General features: G+C 38.6%; 1 protein-coding gene across 1 annotated transcript in view; it reads left to right on the forward strand.

Annotated features, from left to right (window-relative positions):
* The first annotated feature begins 10,876 nt into the window (after window positions 1-10,876).
* The window catches only part of RBM25 (RNA binding motif protein 25), a 51,076-nt gene continuing 35,184 nt past the window's right edge, over window positions 10,877-26,768 (forward strand). The window contains exons 1-4 of the mRNA XM_045807879.2: window positions 10,877-11,056; window positions 19,119-19,239; window positions 23,376-23,425; window positions 25,442-25,609. Coding sequence (XP_045663835.1) covers window positions 19,134-19,239; window positions 23,376-23,425; window positions 25,442-25,609 — 324 coding nt within the window. The 5' untranslated portion in view covers window positions 10,877-11,056; window positions 19,119-19,133. The remainder of the gene's footprint in view (window positions 11,057-19,118; window positions 19,240-23,375; window positions 23,426-25,441; window positions 25,610-26,768) is intronic.

Below are 26,768 nucleotides of genomic sequence, written 5' to 3' on the forward strand. Positions count from 1 at the left end.
AAGCCAAGAGAATTGAGAACATGTTCAAACAAAAACTTGTACACGGGGGCGCCTGGGTGGCTCAGCTGGTTAAGTGTCTGCCTTTAGCTCAGGTCATGATCCCAGGGTGCCCGCTTCTCCCTCTCCCTCTGTTCCTCCTCCCCCCGTCCTCTGGCTCATGGTCTCTCTCAAGTGTGTGCTCTTTCTCTCTCTCTCAAAAAAATAAATAAAATCTTTAAAAAAAAAAAAAAAAGCTTGTACACACATGTATGTAGTACCATTATTCATGGTGGACACAACCCAAATGTCCATCCCTTGATGAATGGATAAATAAAACATACCATATTCATACAACAGTGTATTATTCAGCCTAAAAAGGAGTGAAGTACTATCATGTGGTATAAAATGGGTGAACCTTGAAAACATGCTAAACGAAAGAACTAGACAGCAAAGGCCACATGTTCTGTGATTCCATTTATAGGAAGTGCCCAGAATAGGCAAATCTATAGAGATAGAAAGCTAATGAGTGTTTGCCAGTGGGTCATAAGGATTGACTACCCAATGTATATGAAATTTCCATCTGGGGTGATGAAAATGTCCTGGATAATGGTGATTGTTGCACAATACTGTGAATGTACTGAGAGCCACCCAATTGTACACTTTAAAAATGTTTAAAATGATGAATTTTATGTGACCTTTATAAACAAATAAAAACAAGGGTGACAATAAGTGTAGTTTTGCCCATGTTGGGTTTGAAGTGCCCAGGGAATATTCCAGTGCGGGTATTTCGTAGGGAACTGGCCATTAATGGAAGGGAACTAAAGTGGTCTAGGCTACAGGTATAGTTTCTGGAAATAGGTATAGGTCTACTCTTGAAGTCCTTAGATGAGTCAGCTGTGGCATCACTTAGAGTAAGGAGAAGAAGGCCTCCAGAAAACTAACATTTTAAAACATGAGTCTAAGAAAAGGACCCTCTTAAGGAGATTAAGCAAGAGGAAGGAGAGTGGTAGGAGGAAGACGGTGGGACACAGAAATTGGGGCTGTGTGCTCAGTGGGGAGTCTGCTTCTCTCCCTCTTCCTTTACTCCTCCCACCCACCCCCGCTCATGCTCACTCTCTCTCTCTCTCAAATGAATAAATCTATTTTTAAAAGATATTATTTTATTTATTTGTCAGAGAGAGAGAGAGTGAGAGCACAAGCAGGGCGAGCGGCAGGCAGAGGGAGAAGCAGACTCCCTACTGAGCCAGGAGTCCGATGTGGGACCCGATCCCAGGACCTGAGCCAAAGGCAGACGACAAACTGACTGAGCCACCCAGACGTCCCAATAAATAAATCTTTTTTTTTTTTTAAGATTTTTAATTTATTTATTTGACACACAAAGAGAGAGAGAAGAGAGAGAAGGCACACGCAGGGGGAGCGGCAGGCAGAGGGAGAGGGAGAAGCAGGCTTCCCTGAGGAGCAGGGAGCCCGATGCAGGGCTCAATCCCAGGACGCTGAGATCATGACCTGAGCTGAACGCAGACGCTTAATCGACTGAGCCACCCAGACGACCCATAAATAAATCTTTTATTTTTTTTATTAAGATTTTATTTATTTATTGGACAGGGAAGGACACAACGAGAGAGGGAACACCAGCAGGGGGGGTGGGAGAGGGAGAAGCAGGCTTCCCGCTGAGCTGGGAGCCCGATGTGGGGCTCAATCCCAGGACCCTGGGATCATGACCTGAGCCGAAGGCAGACGTTTAACGACTGAGCCACCCAGGCGCCCCTAGATAAATCCTTTAAAACAAAAAGATAGACATAGTTTCATTGGATTGGTGAAGACCAGGTTCAGGTAACAGTTATAGAAAAAAATACCTTTACTAGAGGAAGTAAGGGAAGTGATAGTTAAACTAATTTAAATATCATTGTCTCCCATTAGAATGTTATACACATATACAACTATACATTGAGTTTAAACTATCTGTAGAAATGTAATGGGTATAGCCTTTTTGAAGAGCTATTTGGTTATATCTATTCAATTTTAGAAATTAGCATAGACTTCTACCTTGCCCTGATACCAATTACAGAGAATTACAGACACATATTTCATGTATTTCAAAGGAAACATGCATGAACGTGGTAACTGTAAAATTGTTTAAATGTGTACAAAATCAAGGGGTGCCTGAGTGGCTCAGTCGGTTAAACATTGGACTCTTGATCTCAGCTCAGGTCCTGATCACAGGGCTGTGAGTTCAAGCCCCACATTGGGCTCCACACTGGGCATGGAGCCTACCTAAATAAAAATTTAAAAATATGTACAAAATGGAAACAAATGTCCATAAATAAGGAAATTAATAAATAAACTGTACGGTAGGTGATGGTTACCTTCTCAGTATCTAGTTCCCTCCTCTTTTCTAACAGAATTCTAATTTTGTTTATTTATTTATTTTTATTACATTATGTTAGTCACCATACAGTACTTCATTAGTTTTTGACATAGTGGTCCACGATAATTTTGTTTAAATATCTACTTTTACCCAGCGTAGACCTTGGGTTTCAGAGAAAGCTAACTTGGCTCTTAGCTCAAGGGATAGGCCTGATTTTCCAAGGGTAATTGCATCTATCTTGCCAATGACTCTTTCAGGCAAGAGCAAGAAACTCAGTTTAGGAGGTGATTCAAATCAGATTCCTGGAGCCTGTGGGAAGTTCTTCCTTGATCTTCTGGGAGAGCTTCTAAAATCCACTTACTCTTTCTCCTGAATCAAAAAGCATGTGGGCTCAATGTAGCCATTCTACGACCATGAGGGGAGCTGGCCTTAGAATGAGGCCCACGTTGGGGTACCTGGCTGGGTCAGTTGGAAGAGTGTATGATTCTTGATCTTGGGGTTGTGGGTTTGAGCCCCACACTGGGTACAGAGATTACTAAAAATAAATAAATAAATAAAAACTTAAAAAAAAAAAAAGAATAAGGCCCATATTGTAGATGGTAGAGCAGAGTGATAGGGAAAAAGCAAGGCAGGAAGAACCTTGTTCTCTCTCATTTTTTAAAGATTTTATTTATTTATTTATTTGAAAGAGAGAGAGCATGAGCAGGGGGAGGGGCAGAGGGAGAGGGAGAAGCAGACTCCTGGCTGAGTGCAGGCCCTGACGTGGAGCCGATCCCGGGACACTGAACCGAAGTCACACACTCAACCCACTGAGCCACCCAAGTGCCTCAGGAAGAACCTTTTCTTGATAAAACTACCAAGCCTCTGAATCACCCAACCCTGAAGAGCAGCCTATCTAGTCTCCCTGCTAGATGAGCCAAAACACTTCCTTACTGTTTAAGCCAGTTTAAGTTGGGTCCTCTATTACGTGCTTCTGAAAACTTTCTAGTCCCATACACTATGACACGACCATTTTATGAAATACAATGTAACAATTTTAGAAATGAGGTAGTTCAGGGGCACCTGATTGGCTCAGTGGGATGGGCTATTCATCTCTGGGGTGTTGAGTTTGAGCCACATGTTGGGTGTAGAGATTACCGAACAAAATAAATAAACAAAAAAAAAAATGAGGTAGCTAAGTCTTAAAATTAGGTAGATTTCTACATACTGATTTAATGTAGTATTAAATACTACATTAGCTCTATTCATGAGTGAAAATTGAATAACTCTGGGGTGTCTGGATGGCTCAGTCGGTTAAGTGTCTGCCTTTGGCGGGTCATGATCTCAGGATCCTGGGATTAAGCCTCGTGTCAGCCTCTCTGCTCAGTGGGAGTCTTCTTCTCCCTCTCCCTCTGCATCTCCCCCTGTTTGTGCTCTCTCTCTTTTAAACAAATAAATAAACTCTTTAAAAAAAAAGAAAAGAAAATTGAATAACTCTAGGGGCATCTGAGTGGCTCAGTTGGTTGAATGTCCAGCTCTTGATTTTGGCTCAGGTCATGGTCTCCGAGTGGTGGGATCAAACCCTGCCAGGCTCCTTGCTCAGCGGGGAGTCTGCTGGAGAGTCTCTCTCTCTCTCCCTCTCCTTCTCCTTCTGCCCCTCCTCCCCCAAATAAATAAATAAATTTTAAAAATGAAAAAGAAAGGGGCGCCTGGGTGGCACAGCGGTTAAGCGTCTGCCTTCGGCTCAGGGCGTGATCCCGGCGTTGTGGGATCGAGCCCCACGTCAGGCTCCTCCGCTATGAGCCTGCTTCTTCCTCTCCCACTCCCCTGCTTGTGTTCCCTCTCTCGCTGGCTGTCTCTATCTCTGTCGAATAAATAAATAAAATCTTTAAAAAAAAATGAAAAAGAAAATTGAATAACTCTATGATTCCATTCATGCAAAATTCTAAAATAAAATGTTTCTATAAGTATATATAGATGTCATTGCATAATTTATTTTTAATTTAAAATTGTGTAATATTTACTGCATTGAAAATATATGTAATTCATATGTAAAGTATGAAGCACAGGGGCTCCTAGGTAGCTTAGATGGTTGGGCGTCTGCCTTTGGTTCAGGTCATGACCTCCCAGTCCCGGGATCGAGCCCCATGTTGGGCTCCTTGCTCAGCAGGGAGTCTGCTTCTGCCTCTCCCTCTGCTTGTGCTCTCTGTCTCTCTCTCTCAAATGAATAAATAAAATCTTTTAAAAAAATTATGAAGCATAATAAAATGAAAACTAGTAAACTCACCACTGAGTTTGTGACCTAGAACATCACCAAAATGGTTGAGGCTACATGTATGTTCTGTTTCTCATCACCTTTCCTCCCTCCAAAAGGGAGATAATAACTCTAGGAGGTAAGTACTACCCTGAATTTTCAATTAATAATTCCTGGGTTTTTTTAAATTAATTAATTTATTTTTAGGGAGAGACAGAGAACTCCTGCAGGAGTGGGGGGGAGGGGCAGAGGGAGAAGGAGAGAATCCACAAGCCAACTCACTGCTGAGCAGGGAACCTGATGCGAGGCTTGATCCCAGGACCCTGAGATCATGACCTGAGCTGAAACCAAGAGTTGGATGCTTAACTACTGAGCCACCGGGCTCCCCAATTCCTTTGTTTTTTTGTTTTTTTTTAAATATGGTTTTACCACATATATTTGTTTTTTTAAACAATGGATTATTTCTTATGCCAGTGTTTTTTTAAAATTTATTCCAATTTTTCATCTTTACAACAATGGTGTCACACAATATAGACTTCTGGCTTGTTTTGTTGTTGTCGCTGTTCAGCATCTCATGTGTGTAACTGTAAAATTGAATTATTCATTCTAGTTTTATATAATGTTTATTATATGACTCATTGAAAATATGTGTATTATTTTGTCAGACATTTGGGTAGTTTCCAATATTTTTTTTCTTTTATGAACCATGGTGTTCTAAACATTCTCAAATATGGTCCTGGTGCATGTATGAAAGGTTTCTCTACATAATAGTAGGAGTGGGCTGCTGGGTCATAGGGAAAGCACATGCTTTATTTTTCTAGGTTATGCCTAGGTAGTTATATTGATATATACTTCTACCAGAAATACCTAAGTGTTCTAGTTACTCTACATCCTTGTATTACCAGACTTCTTCAATTTTATCAATGAAAGGACTTTAAAATAATTATCTCACTATGATATTAGCATTTCTGTGATTACTTATAAAGGGGAGATTTTTTTCATATCTTATTCATCATTTGTCCTCCCTTTACAGGACTGGTTAAAACATAGCTCAGGATAATACTTCCTCCTGGAAGTCTTTCCTGACTTCTCCTGAGCTGCTGGCTAGAGGATGTGCTGCTTCAGATACTTTGCATATTCCTATCATAACATTTTAACAAGTCCTCCATTTTTCAAATATATGCGAGTATCTCTTCTTTACATGCCAAAGCTTAGTCCATGGAAAATTGCTCTTTACATCTATTTCCTCTTTGACCTGATATTACTTGTTTTTTTGGTAACTTTAGAAGGTCTAACACAATATATGTCTTCTGTAACTACACAAATATATTTTTAAAAGATTTTATTTATTTATTTTAGAGAGAGAGTGAGGAGTGAGAGCATGAGCAGGGGCAGGGGCAGAGGGAAAGAATCTCAAGCAGACTCCCCACTGAGCACAGAGCCCAATGCAGGGCTCGATCTCATGACCCTGAGATCATGACCATTGAAACCAAGAATTAGACGCTCAACTGACTGAACCACCCAGGCACCCCTACACAGATATTTTAATAATGCCAAATGGCAGCAGTTTTAATTCACATTAAGTATGAATCTTGATAACAAAGTAGCCAACATTGGAGCTCTAGGCTGAGATGTAGAGAAAAGCTGATTCATATTTGGCTGTTTAAAATTATTTTGCTACATTTTAAAAATATGCTGTGATTTTAAAAAAAACAACCAAACATTAATTTGTGAACATTATATGTCTAGCTTGCCTATTAAAAGGTGAATTAAGGGGTACCCGGGTGGCTTAGTCAGTCAAGTGTCTGCCTTCGGCTCAGGTCATGATCCCAGGGTCCTGGAATCGAGCCCCGCATCGGGCTCCCTGCTCAGCGAGGAGCCTGCTTCTCCCTCTCCTCCCTGCTCATGCTCTCTCTCTCTCTGTGTCAAAAAATAAATAAATAATAAAGGTGAATTAAAAAAATAAAAATAAAGGTGAATAAACACATGCTCCCTTCCTTGAAATAACTCAATGTCTAAGAGGGAGACTATGTGAGAAAAAGACTACCATACAGTGATGTATGTCCTGGAATGATGAAGCGGGAACTGAAGCTACATGGCTGGGTCTCTGGGAGACTAGATATTCAGCAGGATATTGCCTTAAATCTAGCAGTTTTTTGTTTTTTGTTTTTTTTAGATTTTATTTATTTATTTGTCAGAGAGAGAGAGGGAAAGCGTGCACACAAGTAGGGAGAGGGACAGGCAGAGGGAGATGCGGGACTCGGCCCCAGGACCCTGGGATCATGACCTGAGCGGAAGGCAGATGCTTAACCAACTGAGCCACCCAGGCGTCCCAAATCCAGCAGTTCTGATGACAGTTCAGGTGCTTGATAAGAATTCTAATAATTTCTTCCTCCCAATCTAGGGCACAAAGGTGCCTATTCTAGTGACTTTCTGTTTTTGTTATGATTCACCCACATTATCACCCATCACTGCATTTCTCTTTTGCTGTCAATTAATTGAATCCTCTACATCTGTGGTTTAAATTCTTGGCAGAATCTGCATGGGCCAAGTAAACAATGTTTTTCTCATAGGTCACATGCTATGTTGCTGACCAGATGTGGCCATGGGAATAGAGTCAGAATGAACACAATGTGGTCACCAGTATCCAAGTTAATTATCTACAGTCACTTTCCTCAGCAAGGGCCTATGAGGAAAAACTCAGAGGGGAAATGCCTGGTATTGCAGGTGAATGGCTTGACCTATTTCTACAAATGCATACAAACAAGTGCATTGTTTAGGACTCTTTCTGTTGAAGGGATAGAAAACTCAAACTGATTTAGGAAAAGGAATATATTTGCTTACATACTGAGAAGTCTAGAAACAGAATAGCTTTAAGAATGGACAAATCTTGGGGTGCCTAGGTGGCTCAGTTGGTTAAGCAGCCAGCTCCTGGTTTTGACTTAGGTCATGGTCTCATGGATAGTGAGATAGAGCCCCGGGTGGATTGGGCTACACACTCAGCAGGGGGTAGTCAGCTTGCAGATTCTTTCCCTCAGCCCCTCCCCCAATCAAGATCGTGCACACACTCTTGCTCTCTCTCTCCGTAAATCTTTTCTTTATTATTTTTTATTTTTATTTATTTATTTAAGATTTTATTTATTTATTTGACAGAGATAGAGACAGCCAGCCAGAGAGGGAACACAAGCAGGGGGAGTGGGAGAGGAAGAAGCAGGCTCATAGCGGAAGAGCCTGATGTGGGGCTCGATCCCATAACGCCGGGATCACGCCCTGAGCCAAAGGCAGACGCTTAACCGCTGTGCCACCCAGGCGCCCCTAATTTATTATTTTTTATTATTTTATTTTATTTTATTTTAAAAAGATTTTATTTATTTATTTGACAGAGAGCACGAGAGAGCACAAGCAGGGACAATAGTAGAGGGAGAGGGGCGCCTGCGTGGTGCAGTCCTTAAGCGTCTGCCTTCGGCTCAGGGCGTGATCCTGGCGTTCTGGGATGGAGTCCCACATCAGGCTCTCCACTAGGAGCCTGCTTCTTCCTCTCACACTCCCCCTGCTGTGTTCCCTTTGCCACTGGCTGTCTCTCTGTCAAATAAATAAAATCTTAAAAAAAAAAAAATAGTAGAGGGAGAAGCAGGCTGCCCCCCACCAAGCAGGTAGCCCCGTGATTCGGGGAGCTTGATCCCAGGGTCCTGGGATCTGGACCTTAGCCGAAGGCAGACTCCTAACCAACTGAGCCACCCAGGGGCCTCTGTGAATCTTTAAAAAAAAAAAAAAAAAGAAAAAAAAAGAATGGCCGAATCTATGTTCTCAAATGATATTGTCAAAAATCTCTCACCTTCTCTTAGCTCAGCTTTCCTCTGTGATTGTTTCATTCTTATCCCCACTATAGTTCTAAATTTTTTTAAAGGATTTTATTTATTTATGTGACAGAGAGAGACAGCCAGCGAGAGAGGGAACACAAGCGGGGGGAGTGGGAGAGGGAGAAGCAGGCTCCCAGCCGAGGAGCCCGATGTGGGACTCGATCCCAGAACGCCAGGATCACGCCCTGAGCTGAAGGCAGACGCCTAACGACTGCGCTACCCAGGCACCCCTAAATTTAATCCTTCCAGATTTAAGTTAAGTGAAAAAGATAGAGTCCCCTCCCTCAGCCCCTTTTAGCATTATTCTTGCTAGATGAAGCCGCATAGTGTAATGGTTGAGACCATGGCATCAGGCACCATATTGGCTCCAGCACTTAACTGTTCTTAAAACTTCGGGCAATTTATTCAAACTTTCTAAGTCTTAGTTTCCTCATCTATACCACAATTGTTCCTACTTGGTGGGTTGCTGTGAAGTTTAAAGTTGCTGATATTTGCAAGATACTTAAAACAGTGTCTGGTACAACATAAGTACTCACTTACCAGGCTCTGATTGGGTTATAACTTTATCCCTGTGTCCTAAAGGGTCTGGCTAGCGTTAGGAGTTTAGAGTCAAACTACAAAAATCTAGAGTAGCGAAAGGATGGTTTCTTTTAAGAAATTTGGAGTGCCATTACCAAAGGCAGGGGAATGGAATGTAAGCAAAAAATGTCTACTACAAAAAAGTTATCAAACTTACTTAAGACAACTCTCTAAGGTTTTATTTTATTATAAAAGTAATACATGAATTTGTATACAATGTTTCTAACAAAGCAAGGGATACAGAGTAATCTGAGAAGATTTCTGTTGATGCCAGTAGTTGTAAAAAAAAAAAAAGGAATAATCTGGGGCTTATTAATTAATTAATTAAATTATTTGACAGAAGCCCAGGGAGCAGCAGAGGCACAGGGAGAAGAAGCAGGCTCCCCCCTGATCAGGGAGCCAGATGCGGGGCTCAATTCCGGGACCCCGGGATTATGTCCTGAGCCAAAGGCAGACACTTAACCAACTGAGCCACCCAGGCGCCCCCATAATCTGTTACTTGCAAAATGTAACTAGCGTTTGACTAGCACTTTACTGAACAAAGTACTTTCACATGCATTAGTTAATTTAATTCTTGCAATAGCTCCGAGCAATAGATATTATTAGCCCTACTTAATGGTAAGGAAACCTAATAAGAAATACAGATGGATGTAAATTTTACAAACGATAGTAACGTTATAGCCTTTCCCCTTAGTCTCCCACTGCATTTTATGTTCTGTTCTGTCACATATAACCATTTCTTTCATTCAATAAATATTTATTGAGCATTTGCTATGTACCAGGTCTTGTCCTAGGCACTGGGATACGGCAATAAACAAAAGAGACAATCCCTGTACTCCTTAAATTTACATTCTAGTGGGGTAGGGAAAGACAAACCATAAAATAAATTTAAAAAATACAGTACAGTAAGTGGTGATTAAGTGCTATAGGGTAAAATTCAATAGGAAAAGCAGATTAGAAAAGGCGTATGTATGTTTCAATTTCATACACAGTGGTCAGTTTGTCATCCGTTCGGCGTTGTTTGCAGCTCTACCCAAACAACGGTAAAATCTCACTTGCATTTACCTTCATACTCCCAGCAATTAGCTCAGCACCAGGCACTCAGGGAGACAATTAATTTATACTGAATAAATGATAAGCCTTTTGAGAAGCAAGGGTTGGGAAACAAAAGCTTGTGAGAAGATATCATAAACGTTCATAAATTGAAGAATTATTCATGATCAGTTTCATTTATTTCCATTTATCTAGTTTTATTTCCGTTAATCTAGTAAGTGAAGTTCTTTTCAGCACCTTTATATTACAGAATAAAACTTACATTAAAAGTTTTTACAGGCCGTTTTAAGTATTTCAAGTATCTTTAGCCACCTCCTTGGCCCAACTAGCGCGCACAAGGGGTGTGCGCGTGCACTTGAAACCACCACGCCCTTTGCCAGTTGTTTCCTGGTTATCAAGAATAGCTGTTTTTCAGGGAAAGGTCAGCACTCGCAGTTTCCACTGAGGTGCTAGGTGAGACCGGGTTTACAGTACACCGAACCTCAAATAAGCCACAGAGCAAGGCTGTAAGCCCCGAAACACAAACTACAAAAAGTAAAAAATTTTCTAACAGCCTTTGCGCCGTGCGCAGCGGAACCTTGACCTCAAGATGGAGTCTCGTAGTCATAAGATTCAATCAGCTCCAATCAAAAATGGCAGGGTGGGTCGTAATTTACAGTTCGAGCCTTTCTAGTCCCCACCAGGCGCTCCTTCTCTATGGTTATTCGCCGCTGCGTGGTGATTCAGAGCCAAAAGAGAAGACTATCTATACGCATTCTTCTCTATGATTCTCCTCTTCACTCTCCCCGGCCGCGGTGCACGCCGGGCAAGAGGAAGACCTCCAGAAGCTCCCCGCGCAGCGCGGCTGTGTTTGCGGCCTGTGCGAGTAGGCGCTTCGGAACCAGTCTCCCGGTGAGCGGCGTGCAGAAACCTCGAACCGGTGGAGCCCACTCGTAACCTGGAGCTCGGAAGACCGCGAAGACAGTATCGTTTCCTCAGCGGCGGGTGAGTTCACGCCTCTGAACGCGTGTGGGAACCGGGAAACCGGGTACCTCGGTTGCGGGAGGAGGGAAAGCCAGGGAGGCTGCGAAAGGGCCGGGGTGGGATTGGGGGTAAAGGGGGGTTGGGGTGGGGGAGGGGACGGGCACGAGGCTTGGGTTTCTCCACTTCTCTAAGGCCTCGAAAACCAGTGGGCCCAGCAGGAGCCCGTGGAGGCCGGACCTACTGCCAGATCTTTGCTCCTTGCATTGTCGCCCACTTACCTTTTCCCTTCCACGGTCCGCCACAGAGTGAATCGCCTCGGCCCCTTCTGGGCTCCACGTTTGCCACAAAATGATCGATCGGCCCCTTGGGAGCCCTTCCCCGAGGCCCCTTTCTAACCCGAGCTTGCGGAGCCCTACTGTAGATTTCCGGGCCTAGGACACTCTTGCCCCAGGCTCTGCTTAGAAGCCAGAGAGCACCCACCCTTTTTAGCGAGGTGCCGGCCACCAGCGGATTTCTTTCCTTTTCTCTTTGGTCATCCAGAGCCCGCCACCGACTCCCCCCACTCCCCCAACCCGAATTCAGCTAATGCTGAATTTTTTAGCACCCCTCTGCTTTGCTTGTTTTAGGACTGTGATGAGTATTGTGGTCCTGCCCCCTTCCTCCATTGGAGGTTGCAGTAAACTGTATCCCCATTCATTCTAGACGATGACCAAGCTCCACATTAAAATGTGTTACTTCTTTCTTACTCTTCTTTGGTTTTCAGTACTTTTTAAATACGTTTTTCGAAGTAGATCTAGGAATATGAGGATTATTTTGAAGTTATGTAATGTGGATTTATATTGCCATTGGAAAGCCATTTTGATACTGGGTAGAGTGGAGCAGACAGAAAGGAGGGAAGAGATTGGAATTCTCTTGTACCAGACTGCTATAGCATGAAGTACCCTGAATTAGGTAGTTGGCAGTAGAGTATAGACAATTTTTATGTTGTCTGGGAAACTTTAATTTTTAAAAGATTTCCAAAAACCTTCAGAGGCCTTGAAAGGCATCCAGTTGATCATCGGTTCCTCGTGATTCAAGCAGATAGTATACTGTTCTAATTAATTTAACTTTTCTTGAAGTCTTGGTTTTCTTCATCTGTAAATTGGGGATTAGAATAGTATCCACTTCATAGGTTATTGTGATTGGGGATTGAGAAAAACGTATGTAAAATCCTTAGTGCAATGTCTAAGTAACATAGTGCATAGTCCACGTTAACGGATATTAAGAGCCTAATCCTGCTTCTTAACATTTCTTCTGGTGTACTCTGAATAGATTTTTATAAATAAAATCAAAGTTAACGTTAATAAGTTTCTTCTTGGTATGTTGTTACTGGAAAGAGGCATTGTGGTACAGTGAAAACAGTCTTTGTACTGGTAATTTCAAGATAGTGGGAACCTTGGAGACCCCACCCACTTATTGTATTCCTTTGGACAGGTTAGCTTCTTCATCTGTAAAAGGAGAATAATATGTTTACACCAGGTAATTTGGGACATTCAGTGAGATAATGTATGTTGAAAACTTTTGTAAACAGAAATAAAATGTTAGTTAATATTTTTATTAAATCATCTTGGGGTGCCTGGGTGGCTCATCAGTTACGTGTCTGACTCTCTTTTTTTTTTTAAAGATTTATTTATTTATTTATTTGAGAGAGATTGAGAAACTCTAAACCGATTCCCTGCTGAGTGCAGAGCCTGCCATGGGGCTCAGTCTCAAGACACTGAGATCATGACCTGAGCTGAAATCAAGAGTCAGACGCTTATCCGACTGAGCCACCCAGGTGCCCCCAGTGTCCAACTCTTGATCTCAGCTCAGGTCTTGTTCTCAGGGTTGTGAGTTCAAGCCTTGTGTTGGGCTCCACACTGGGCGTGGAGCCTACTTAAAAAAAAAAAAAAATTAATCTCCTTGGGGTTACCAAATTTCCATTTGGGATCCCCAAAGTAGGGTTTTCCCCTTATTTATTTAGGTATGGCTCAAACCACTTCTAGGAAGAAAATGTTTTTACTGTTCCAGTGTTGCATATAGGCACCATATATTAATAATAGTTTGGGCTAAGTGTTTTTATTTTGTGGTTTGGTATGTTTTTATTCCACTGTGGTAAGGCTTTAAATATGTTTTTAAAATAAAATGAGTTCATTTTAACATTGGTAACTACGTCAGACCTAATATGAGTTTGGGATTTTTCAAGTAACTTTTTGGGTCACAGATTAGCTATATACTTTTCTCATTTACGTATGGTTTAAAGAAAAATTTTATTAACTGTTTTGCAAAAGTAGTCATTGAGTCTTTTAATGTCTTACAAAAACATTCTGTGTATTTTGTTTAATCTTGATAGTCTTTTTTTTTTTTTTTAAAGATTTTATTTATTTATTCGACAGAGATAGAGAGAGCCAGCGAGAGAGGGAACACAAGCAAGGGGAGTGGGAGAGGAAGAAGCAGGCTCCCAGCAGAGGAGCCTGATGTGGGGCTCGATCCCACAACGCCGGGATCACGCCCTGAGCCGAAGGCAGACGCTTAACCACTGTGCCACCCAGGCGCCCCAATCTTGATAGTCTTTTCTGACAACTACCACTGCCATTCCTAAAAGGATTTCGATTGATTCGCCTTTAAAGTTTTTGAATAGCTTTTTTCCTGCCCTTTTTTTGAATTTTGAAACTTAAGAAAAAGAACGTCATATTTACACCACCCGAATTATTGATACTTTTTAAAACTTATTTGGCACGATTTCAAACTTTAAAAAGGTTTCAAGAGTAGTAGAAAGAATTCTCAAATACCTTTCACCCAGATTCCCCAAATGATAACATTTCACAAATTTGCTTTTTCCTCTCCTCTTTTTCTTCATAGTTTTATTCTGAAATGTTTTGCTAGTAAGCTGCAGCTAGTAAGCTGCAGATGAGATGTCCCTTGGCCCTTAAACACATTGGTGTATATTTCCTAGAATAAAGACATTTTCATATTTAACAGTACAGTGAACAAAATCAGGAAATTAATATTGACACAATATTGTCTAATCTACAGGTCTTAATTGGATTTAGCTTAAAATTGTCCTGAATTAGTATTGCTTTTTTGTATAATTAATGCATAAAATATACTCGTTAATAATGTGTAATTTGATGATTTTTTAGTAAATGTTCAGAGTTGTGCAGCTGTTACCCCAAAAAGGATTCCTCTTTCGTGTTTGCACGTCACTCCCTGTTCACACCTTAGCTGCAGACTACCACTAATTTTTCTCTGTAGATAGTATTGCTTTCTAATCATCGAAGATGGTAAAACAGCTAAGTGGAAGTTTCAGAAAAAGATCACTCCCTTTTTGGAGACTTGAGTATTTTCACACCTCTGAAAAGTTTTCCTGCAGAAGAAACTTTTTGTTAATCAAGCATTTCCCATTCTTTGGATTTGGAACACTGTTTCTTAGGAACAGTTCCTGAAGACTCCACTTCTGTAGAATTCAGTTTGAGAAATGATGTTTTGAAGGGCTTGCCTTGGTCAGCCTGGGGCAAGTATATCAGTCCATTGTACCCTGCAGGCTATAAACAGGGAACAGTGCATCTATAGTCATGATCATTTATATTCTGTGTAGAGCCACTGGACTGGCTGTGTAACTATATAATAACTTAAAATTTGCCCTTTCAGGGCTAATAAAACTAACACTTAGAGAAGAACCTGACACACAGTTGGAGCTAGGTATTTGTTGAATGAATGAATGAGTTGTGTAAGTGTTTACTAAGGAGAATCTTTTGGTTCATTTGCCTCTTACCATTCAGAGATCTGGCACACAGTGTCCTGATGGGGTTAGCCAGTATATCTATTCCTGGTGAAATAATTTGTTTTCTATTGGGATAAATGGAGGAATGGTTGTAAGCAGTAAATGCTGTAGGAAAAAAGGAGTGATTTAAAAGTGTAAAGAGAAAGAAGTGAAAAGCAAAATGCATGCATATTTTGAAAGTGGTTTTTGTGGTCTGTTTTTTAGAAAAAGTTTTTTTGGATGGAGGACACTAGATTTATTGAGATAAAATTTGCATCCAATACAATGCACCCATTTTAATTTCAGTCAATTTGACAAACACATAATAAACCCATATGACCACTGCCACACTAGAGATAAGGAACACTTGCATCGTAGGTACTTGTTTTTGTTACTTTGGGCCCGTAAGGTTTCATACCTAGCAGGTAAAAATGCTTTGAGCCTTCTAAAAGTGAAAACACTCCAAAGGCAAAGTGAAAAAATACAAGTACTTTTAAATGTCATTTATTTCAGTGCTAATAAAATAACTTTGCATCTCTTAAACCTCACATATGGTTCCTCCGCAGCAATTGGCTACCTTCAAAGTACTGCATCCCCAATCTAATACTTCCACCGCTACCACCTATTCCAGGGCACCCTCTCTCTTGTCTGCCTTATTGCAGTAGTCTCCTGCTTCTACCCTTATTCTCCAGTCTTAACACAGTGGCCAGTGACACTGTTAAAATATAAGTCAGTTCAGGGGCGCCTGGGTGGCTCAGTCGTTAGGCGTCTGCCTTTGGCTCAGGTCATGATACCAGGGTCCTGGGATCGAGCCCTGCATTGGTCTCCCTGCTTAGCGGAAAGCCTGCTTCTCCCTCTTCCACTCCCCCTGCTTGTGTTCCCTCTCTTGCTGTGTCTCTGTCAAATAAATAAATAAAATCTTTAAAAAGATATATAAGTCAGCTCAGAAGTCTTTCAAATGTTTTCTATCTCATTCAGAGTCAAAATCAAAACCTTTACAGTGGCCTACAAAGTACTACATTCTCTGAATCCCCTCCCACATGTAATACTTGGCATTTATCTTTGACTTTCCTCAAGTACTCTGCTCCAGCTGTTGGCCTTGTTTTCCTCCCACAAACACTCCTTGCCTACCTCAGGCTCTTTGTATGTGCTGTTTCCTTTGCTTGGAACTCAGATGCAAGGCTTCTGCCTCAGCCCCTTTGGAGTCTGTTCAATTTGCTGCCTTCTTTGTGAGGCCTGACCACCATATTTAATAAACCACTCTCTAGTTCTTTTCCCTACTTTATTCTGCAAAGTACCTACCAACTTTGAATCTATATGATTTGTAATGAGAATATTATAATTTATCAACTGTAGGTAAAAACCAATAAACTTTGCTTATGGTTATAAAAGTTTATTCTCATTTTCACATTTCAAAACAAAAGTTCATTTGGAAAAAAGTGGTTGATACTCTCATTTTAGGATGTTTAAAGTGAACATTAATATTAATCAGTGATCACCAGAGTTATAGTTTTCTGACTATAGGGGGGCCTATTATCTTATCTTCACCTTTGAAGATCCCTGTGAATAAGCGGGTTGTGAACAGTGCTAAATGAAAGGGACGTGGAACATAGAAAAATTAGAAGTGAATTGAATGGATATATTGGTATAAACTAAAACATAATGTGGTTAACTTGTACAGAATGAATTATACATTTAGAAGTTGTGAATACAATTTAAACACCAAGAACATAGGTTTTTTTTTTTTTTTTTTTTTAAAGATTTTATTTATTTATTTGACACAGAGACAGCCAGCCAGAGAGGGAACACAGGCAGGGGGAGTGGGAGAGGAAGAAGGCAGGCTCCCAGCGGAGGAGCCTGATGTGGCGCTCTATCTCATAACGCCGGGATCACGCCCTGAGCCGAAGGCAGACGCTTAACGACTGCACTACCCAGGCGCCCCAAGAACATACGTTTTTAAAAATAATAATTATAGCTAATACTGGACCATAAGTGATTCTAGAGATGAATTCATGCTCCAATCTTTGTAAACATTGTGAGGGAAGGCACTGGTTCATTGCTAGCATAGTACTTGGCACATGGGAGCTTCTTAATAAATTGGTTTACTGATTCATTCATTCATTTATTTATTCAACAGGTGTTAATATCAACTGCCCTCCTAAGAAAGTGCTGAGATAGAGTATTATAATGATAATAGAAGAGTTTCTGTAAGTAGGACAGTAGCCCTCTTTTGAGAGGAGATACACTCCTGCTCCCTTTATATAGAATGTTTGTTTTTGTTTTTGGGCAAAAGTATTACAAAAAGATTATTTATAAATTCAACACATTTATAGTCATTAATTAGTTGCATTTTTCCTTTTTAATTTATGCTGATACTTAATATTTTAAAGCATTTCCAATACCTTATTTTCTAAGTGTATGAAATCCTGGGAATTTATTTTATTTGTAAAGCTTTCTAAATATTTTAAGTGCACTGTGTTTTCTGAAATTGAAGTTTAGATTTTATAGAATATTGTGTTCTAATTTACTAAGTCAAAAGAACGCAGAGGAACAGCTGTGAGTCTGAAGGACATTGCTTATCTAAGACCGTTTCAAAGGAATGTCTAATAAACAGGTAAAAAGATACTCAGCCTCATTAGTGATTAAGGAAATGCACACTGAAACGAGAGTATTTTTTACCTATTAGATTGTTATAATTTAAACACTGATTTACTCTAGCAGTGGTGAGGATCTGAGCAAAGGGGATACCCATATATTGGTGGTGGAAATATAGATTTGTACTCTAGCTTTGGAGGGTGATTTGGAGGTCAAGTGTAGATACTACAGTACTAATCTGTATAATAGAAATACTTGCACAGGTGCGTAGATTTCTGTGTCCAAGAATGTTCAGTATTATAAGGGGCAAAATGTGGAGCCAACCATCCCTGTTGATTGAACAATTATATGCCTGTTTTATAGTAGTTTACTGCATTATAAAGATTGGAATAGAACTTAATGAACTGATATGAAAGGATGTTAATGATAATGAGGGAGAAATGCACCTAGGAATATAGTATGATTATATCGTTTACAGAAAAACACAAATAATTATATAAGTTTGTGTATAGAAAGGTATTTAGAAGAATACAACGATATATACCAAACTGTTGGGATTAGGGGGCGAGGAAGTGGAAGACATGCACTTTTTATCTTCTCTCATCCAAAGGGTTAGTAAATCAATGTATGAAACAAAAAATAGTAGAGACAGATGTTCTTTAAAAGCTTCAAATATCTCTAGACTCCTTCAGTTACAGAGTGTAGGGGGAGTTTTTCCTAGTGTCCGACAGAAGTATCTCCTGTTGATCAGATCACTACTGTTTAGTGCCATCACTGGTATGAGACACTTATTTTGGCTGCCTTTTTAAATTGGTACATTGAATCTTCCTAGGACATCCTAACATAGTTTTTCTACTTTTTCCAGTAGTTCTGGACACTTAAGTATGTTGATGAAAATATAAAATTTGGTGGTAGGGGAGTCTTAAGTATTTATATTAATTTAAAGGACAAAATTAAGTTTCTAAGTAATATCACAAACCAAATGCAACAGTTCAGTGTATTCTTGTATTTAAAAAAATGTTAGCTTCTGACTCTTGAATTTCATTCATTCATTGAATTTCATTCAAGAATGGTTAAGAGGTTTGCTTTTAAGTTTAACAAAAATTAGGACATTTTTCTCGTTATCACAAATTTATGTTCTCTGTATCCGAGTGGTTAGTATGTGACCTGATGTCAGGAGATTTCTTCCCTCTCGGGTTTATATTATATAGTTCACTGAGACATTCATTTGTCCTTGAGGAACTGGCCAACATTGACTCAACAAATACTGTGTAACTTTGTACATTTAGTTTTCAGGGTGCTGATGTGTGTAAAAAATGAATGCATCAGAACATTTAAAGGAAAAAACTGTTAGATAATCTTCCTGGATTCTGAGTTTGGTTTAAAAAAAATCATTGATGTTTGGTATTTAATTTTTGGATATTAACTGAACCTCAAAATTTTTTTCTTCCTTTATATGTATTCCCATATGATTGTAGGAGTCTATCCTGAATTTAGATCGTGTACATTTTGGGAACTTATTTTAGAAAAGATCTAAGTTTTAAAAATTCTCAATGGACAGACAGAGAAAAGAGGGTCTTTGCCAACTCCTTTGGGTAAGAAAACTTTAGAATTTTGCAGATACTCTAAAAATGAAGGCCAACAAACCAGGCATATCAAGTTGCAAAGTTTTCAAATAAAATGATTTGTCATGATTTTTTTCTTTAGACCGCTGCAGTAAGAATGTCTTTCCCCCCTCATTTGAATCGCCCTCCCATGGGAATCCCAGCACTCCCACCAGGGATCCCACCCCCACAGTTTCCTGGTTTTCCTCCACCTGTACCTCCAGGTAAGTTTGTGGATACTGTTGTTATTTTTAACCTGTACTTTTGTCATTATAGTGTTAACTTCAGGAAAATGATATGTATGTGACTGTGTGTTAGTAGTAAGGATGTTAGCATCCTTCTGTAAATGTGAATACCGTATTTTCCTGTGATAGTACTTTTCATATTTGGCTGAGTATCAAATTCATCTGGGAAGATTTAAAAAAAAACCTTTATTTAAAAAAAATAAGTAATGCGTATTCCAATAAATACATACTAATTCATATGATTCAGTAGTTAAAAAGGTATACAGTGAAAAAGTTTGCTCACAATTCCACGTAACCGTTGTTACTATTCCCTTAACCGAAAGAGGGAAGCAAAACAGGCTCATTAGTTTCTTTATCCTTCCAGATAGTTTTTAATGCATATTACAAGCTGCTATAAGTATATATTCTTTTCCTTTTTCTTTTTTTTTTTAAGAGAGAGAGGGGGAGAGCGCTTATGTGAGCACGTGAGCTGGGAGGGAGGGGCAGAGGGAGAGATATCATTTAACACTTCAGGAATTTGGGGGTAAATCATACTTTTAAAAGTTAGAACAAGTAATTATGTATCTATATTGTGGCGTAGAATGCAGTATTTGTACAAATTTTTAAGACATTTATGCTTGTAGCAACTTGTTTTAAGCTATCCTTCTAGGTAATCATGGATATGTATTTGTTACCACCTGCTGCCAGGAGTATAGTTTGAAATATGTATTTAAATTTAAATTAAATTAGAGGTGCCTGGGTGGCTCAGTCATTAAGTGTCTGCCCTCGGCTCAGGGCGTGATCCCGGCGTTTTGGGATTGAGCCCCGCATCAGGCTCCTCCGTTGGGAGCCTGCTTCTTCCTCTCCTACTCCCTGCTTGTGTTCCCTCTCTTGCTGGCTGTCTCTCTCTATGTCAAATAAATAAATTTAAAAAAAATCTTTAAAAAAATAAAAAATATAAATAAATAAATTTAAATTAAATTAAAACCAGTTTATTATTTCATGGAACACTTAATTTTAGTCAGTAATTTAGCTGTTTTGTAATGTACTGTATAAAGGAATTTCTGCTGAATAGGGTGATTAAAAGAACAATGTTAACAGAAAACTGAATAAAGTTAGTTGTCAGTCATCTAACAGATTAATAACATTAGAATGATAGTGTTCTGAGCCATTTTCATTTGGGCAACAATTTTGGGGGGCTTCATATATCCCGATTTGGTTCATAAATTTTTGGTCTCCTAAGAAGATCTATTAGCCCTTACTAGTAACCATGATACCTTTTTTTTTTTTTTTTAAACCCTTATGTTATAGTTTTATAGGGATGAATAGTTTACTTATTTCTTTGTGAAGAGATTTAAGGGATTGGGATGAAGCTGAATCACTTATTCAGAATCAGGAACGTTGACAGTGAAAAATCAGTGCCTTAATTTCCTTCCTGATAGATTGGTTTTATAGAAAAGATTTTAAACTCCTTTGAATTTTTAAAGAGCAAACACTACATTTAACATTTTCGGATGAACATTATACCAAATTATTAAACGGAAGTAGAAGATGAATGAAACCTGTTTCTCTTAAGACTATTTCCTGTATAGATTTTTAAGATGCGTCAGCAGATCCCAAAAGCAGATTGTCAGTTTTTCTTCCTGACCGTTTGGTCAGTGTCATACTAACGTGGGCAATGTATTCAGAGTGGTAACCTATTAATTCTGATTGTGTTTACAACAGCATACACTATCATTTCTGTTTAGGGAGATATATTTAGATGATAAATCAGACTTTGCAGCTCATTCTGCATTCTGTGTGTAGCATCAGTACTTTAAAAGGTAAATAATGAAATAGTATGCTAAACTAGGGTAGTAATTCAAGACTATAATACCCATATTCATGTATAATTTTCTTGTCTTGCCTGTTAGTGCAATTAATTGAACTCTCAGTGTGATGGTCACATTCTCTGTGAAATTAGAAAATCAATTTGAAAAATAACCATAAACTTCCCGTAAATAGTAATAAATGCATATAGCAAAAGGAAGTTTTTTTACCCTACAGTTCCCAAGAATTTCCTTCCCCAAACATAACCTTTCTTACCAGTTTCTAATTTATAACTCTCCAAAGATACACTCTGCATATCCTCGTGTGTTTGCTTATGTTTACCCTTTCCCCACTTGTTTTTTTTTAAAACTCAACTAGTACTACACTGTTCACACTTTGTGTACTTGGCTTCTTTTCACTTTAGCATATGTAGATCTTTGTAATGAGTAGCAATACATTTTCCATTGTGAATTCTGTATTGTATGGTATTAGTAAGTTGAGGTAGGAAACATAACTATAAAACTTTTAGTAACGGTTAAAAAGGAAAAAGCAGTGGGGTGCCTGGCTGGCTCAGTCCTTGATCTCAGGGTTGTGAATTCGAGCCCCATGTTAGGTATAGCACTTGCTTAAAAAAAAAAAAAAAAAAGAAAAAAGAAAAAAAATTTTCCCCACTACGTCTTCTTCTGAATTTTTCTTTTATTTTTTAAAAGATTTTATGTATTTATTTGAAAGAGGGATAGAGCGTGCGCATGTGTGCACCAGTGGAGGCAGAGGGAGAGGAAGAAACAGGCTCCCCTCTAAGCAGGGAGCTGGATGCGGGGCTTGATCCCAGGACCCGGGCATCATGAGCCAGGGGCAGACGCTTAACTGACTGAGCCACCGAGGTTCCCCTGAATTTTTCATTAATAGAAATTTTACCTATGGAAAAGGTGCCTTATAGACTACAGTTGATAAGGAGGGAGGACATTTTTTTTTGTTTTGCAAAGTTAAAAGTGAAAAATTTAGATAAACAGATTGATGAATTATAGTTTTGAGCATCAATTGTATTTAAGTGCTGCATGTAAATGATCTTAGTCTCATAGGTGCTCCAAAGAAATTACCTCAGGAGAATTGAGGAAACTGCAGCTTAAAGAGCTTGCCTAAGGTTGCATAGTTAGAAGTGATAGAACCAAGAGTTGAACCCAGGTTTGATTCTGAAGTCTGTATTTTTCTTTTCTTTTTTAAAAGTTTGTGTACATATGTATTTATTTAAGTAATCTATACACGTGACGTGGGGCTCAAACTCATGACCCTGAGATCAAGAGTCGCACGCTTCTCTGACTGAGCCAGCTAGGCACCTCTATGTTTTTTTCTATTTTGTGCAGTATTCTGTTGACTGTATTGATAGGAATCTTGATTTTTCTCATTTAAAAATTAATTTGAATAAATTATATTGGAAAATAAATGGATAGTGTTAAATGTCTAAGAATTTATTACCGGTCTTAGCTAGAGAATTCTCTCAAATTGATGTTAAATTTGAACCGAAGAGAAATTTCAGAACTTCTTGAAATGTATTTAGAAACATTTTACAATTTATATTAAAAAAGTAGATAAATCTTTCACTGATTTTTTGCCCTCATTGCATTTCTTTTTCTTAGTGCTCAGATGGTAAGATTTTTTCACTAGTTATGTACACAAGAACACTCAAAACAGTAGTTACTGGTTGGTAAACAGTGTAGTTGAAAACAAAAATGTAGATACCACTAAGATGTCAGTAATAGCCCATTGACCCCTCTTAAGCCCTCAGTGCAGCCAGCAGATGATTGTGTTAGAGATTTTCTTTGACACTGTCTGAGATTACTGGTCATATTTTTTGCATGGTTTTTGTTATAATTAAAGAAGCAGCAATAACAAGATTCTTTCTAGGTTTCTAGATTAATTTCTCATTTGATAACTTTTTTTTTAAACTTTTAAAGGATTCATTAATACCATGTTTACCCATAAGTGAATCTGTATTTACATAAGTTACTGGCTTTCAGGAAGTACTGAATCAGATGAACATGAATCAGTAACTGTCTAGATTTTTAAACTCTTGAGAGAAAAGCATGTTGTAGTGGTAGTCTTTTTGCTTTTAGGATAGTTTTTTGTTGTTGTGTAAGTTTATATAGACAAGCATGTACCAGATTGCTTTTGAAAATAAGGCATTCATCAATATCTCATTTTCATCAGTCCTATAATTCTACCTAAATTAACTGTGAGTGAGGATACCTATTTGTGTACCATGTAACTTGTATAGAATATAGTCATATGTACTTGTATTCATAAGATTTAATATGCTTTTTTCTTAGGGACCCCAATGATTCCTGTACCAATGAGCATTATGGCTCCTGCTCCAACTGTAAGTATAATTTTAAGGAGGAATTAGGAGATATAATAGTGTTACCTCTTTTAAAGCTAAAAAAAACTTCATAAACTTAAGTGTTTAAAAGAATAATGAGCGAGAGCATCCATGTATAACATCATTTTCACTCAGCTATGCATATTATGCAATTGCTTTTAAAATAGCCTCCCTAAATAGTTTTATGATTGACCTTATATTCTCTAGGCTCCTCATATACTTGTTATGACTTAGGACATTGTTTAGATTTAGGACATTGGCTCTTTCATCATTCCTTACTCTTGTCTTGGTCTTGGGAGATAGGAGAATGATCTGACATGTTTAATCTCATTAAAAAAAAAAAAAAAAAAGACTGTAGAAATGATCCTAGTAGAAATTAAAATTTTGAAGTGAAATTTGTGTTGAATATATTTCCATCCTTTCCTCTCACCTACTTAATTTTTAGCCCCTTCCAGACTATTTTTTCTCTGTCCTCTGGTATGATATCTTAAAGCTTTGTAAAGTTTGCTTGAAGCCTTTACTCTATTTAAGTGTTTTATTATTCAGTCTTACTTCTTAAACCTTAATTCTTCACATTCATCAAAGCTTTTGTACACTTTAAGCATATTAGTTCAGAATGCTAATATGCTGTAACACATGAATAAATAATAACCCTCTTAACTGTTGTTTAACCAGAATTTTACTTTGAGTTAAGTGGTAGAGTATCAGACTTCATCTGGAATTCCACTATGAGGGAGGGTAGATTTCCTTACAGCTGTTTTTCTACCTGTGGATTTTGAAAAGGGAGGGAGGGGACTGTTATTCATATTTAAAAGGAGATGGTAACTCTGGGCAAACAGGAATCTGTGAAGCAGACCACTAAGAAGATACGGTTCTGCAGACCATGGGGAGTCCAATTTTTCTTGCATTGGATACCCATTGTTTGGCTATTTTGGGAAACCTCCACATGACAGGTACTCTTACTCTTGGCATTTCAGCCTAGGAAAAGGTGGGACTTGGGGTTTGGAGCATCTCCCTCAGTTCACCATTATGTATTTGGTGCCTAGTGTGGATGTTTTGCTAAATTCAATTCCAGATACAAAAATGAGTAGGATTGTTCTTTCCTTTGGGAAGTTGAAAGTTATAAAGGGAAAATAAAAAATGTAACTAACTGATAAAGGTAATATTTAAGTGTTGGAGAGTGCTAGGAGAGTATTCAAGTGCTCTGTCAGAGGATTAGTGGGGATAATTGAAATTTGCTCTTATTTAAAAAAATTGGGGGGGTATTTATTTTAGAGCAAGCACAAGTGTGGGAGGGGCAGAGGGAGATGGGGCGGGGAGAAGTAGACCGAGCATGGAGCCTCATTTGGGACTCTATCCCAGGACCCTGAGGTCACAACCTGAGCCAAAATCAAAAGAGTCTGACACCTAACTGACTGAGCCAGCCAGGCGCCCCGAAATTTGTTTTTATATTAGTACAGAGTAAAGTTGTGAAGAAACTCCTGCATGTATTTGATAATTTTAAATGATTTATGATGTTTTAGACATTGAAGAATTATGTTTTAAATATAAAAAAATATTCCCATCCAAGTTATTTTTATTTGCTTTTCCAAGTTGTTTTCAAAAGAAAGGTAATCTGGGGCGCCTGGGTGGCTCAGTCGGTTAGATGTCTGACTTTTGATTTTAGCTCAGGTCCTGATCTCAGGGTCCTTAGATCTCAGGGGTCATTAGCCCCACATCGGGGCTCTGAAGGAAGTCTGCTTAAGATTCTCTCTTCTTCTCCATCTGCCCCTCCTCCCCTCTTGTGCGTGTGTTTTCTCTCAAATAAATCTTGTTAAAAAAAAAAAAAGGTAATCTAATAGTGGAACTTGTCATGAATAAATTTGCATTAATGAAAAATGATAGAAACTTTATGTAGAACCTTTAATAATGTACTATATATTTAGTACTTTAAAATTGTTTTTAGACTAATGTTACTTTAAACATGATAGGAAATTTAATTGCCAGCTCCAATTTTATTGCTTTTTTTCACTCTAGGTTTTAGTACCCACTGTGTCCATGGTTGGAAAGCATTTGGGAGCAAGAAAGGATCACCCAGGCTTAAAGGCTAAAGAAAATGATGAAAATTGTGGTCCCACTACTACAGTTTTTGTTGGCAACATTTCTGAGAAAGCCTCAGACATGCTTATAAGACAACTCCTTGCTGTAAGTTAAATTGTTTTTCATTTTTAAATTTTATTGTTATGGATTTCAAATGTATGAAAAAGCAGAAAGAGGATTCTAATTATTTTCTCATTATTTTGAAAAATTTCAATTGCAGGAAAGTTGCATGAATAGTAAAATGAACATCCTCCTAACACATTTTGCTGCATTTACTTTCTGCATACACACACACACCACACTTTTTTTCTCAATAATTGGAGAGTAAGTTGTGACATGACATTTCATCTCTAAATACTTCTTGTTTCTCCTAAGACCAAGAGCGTTCTCCCATATGATCATAAAACCATCATTACACTTAAGAAATTTAAGGCTGTTACAGTATTCGTTTTTTTCCCCCTGATACAGTGTTGTTAACTAAATATACCTATAGTTCATGTTATTTCCTCAGTAATCTCCATAATAGCTGTTCTTTATCTGATTCAGTCAAGGATTATACATTGCGTTGAATTGTCATACCTCTTCAGACAACGTTTGTAGTATAGAATACCTTCCTGTCTCTTTTGTTTGTTTGCTTGTTTTGTTTTTGTCTTTCATGACATTAACATTTTTGAAGAGTCCAGGTCTTTTGCAGAATGTCTCATTTTGAATTTGGCTGTTTGCTCATAGTTAGATTCACAGTGAGCATTTTTTTGCAGGAAGGGTGCATGGGTGGTATTCTCAGTGCAGCATAACAAGAGGCACACGGTGTCTCTTGGTCCTGTTTTTGGCGATGTTCAGTTTAGTTACTTGGTTAAGGTAGTCATATCTCTATTGTAAAGGATACCTTGTTCCCTTTGTCATCAATAAGTAATTTCCTGGTTAATGTTTTGAGACCATCTGAGTTGTGTCGTCCCCCTCTCCTTTGTGTCTTAGTTTAAAAATTGTTATCTTTGTGATAAATGAGCATTAAGTGAAATAATACCAAATGATTTTATAATGAAAAACAGTGCCTATACTCCCTCCCTCCATAATCTCCACTGTTTTTTAGAGAAGGTATTTTAAAATTTTTTCCTTGATTTTATTGCCATTTCTGTTTTGTAAGTTGTATAATCCTTGTGTTAAAACATGTTTAGAAAATAAATGCCACAAAAGCTAGCTTTGTCACATTCAATATTTTGTGATACTAGCTTCAGATGATTTTCCCAAAGAAATAAAACATTAT

The sequence above is a fragment of the Ursus americanus genome, chromosome 26 (genome assembly GCF_024610735.1).
Source record: "Ursus americanus isolate L20-20 chromosome 26, mUrsAme1.1.p, whole genome shotgun sequence".
NCBI lineage: Eukaryota > Metazoa > Chordata > Mammalia > Carnivora > Ursidae > Ursus > Ursus americanus.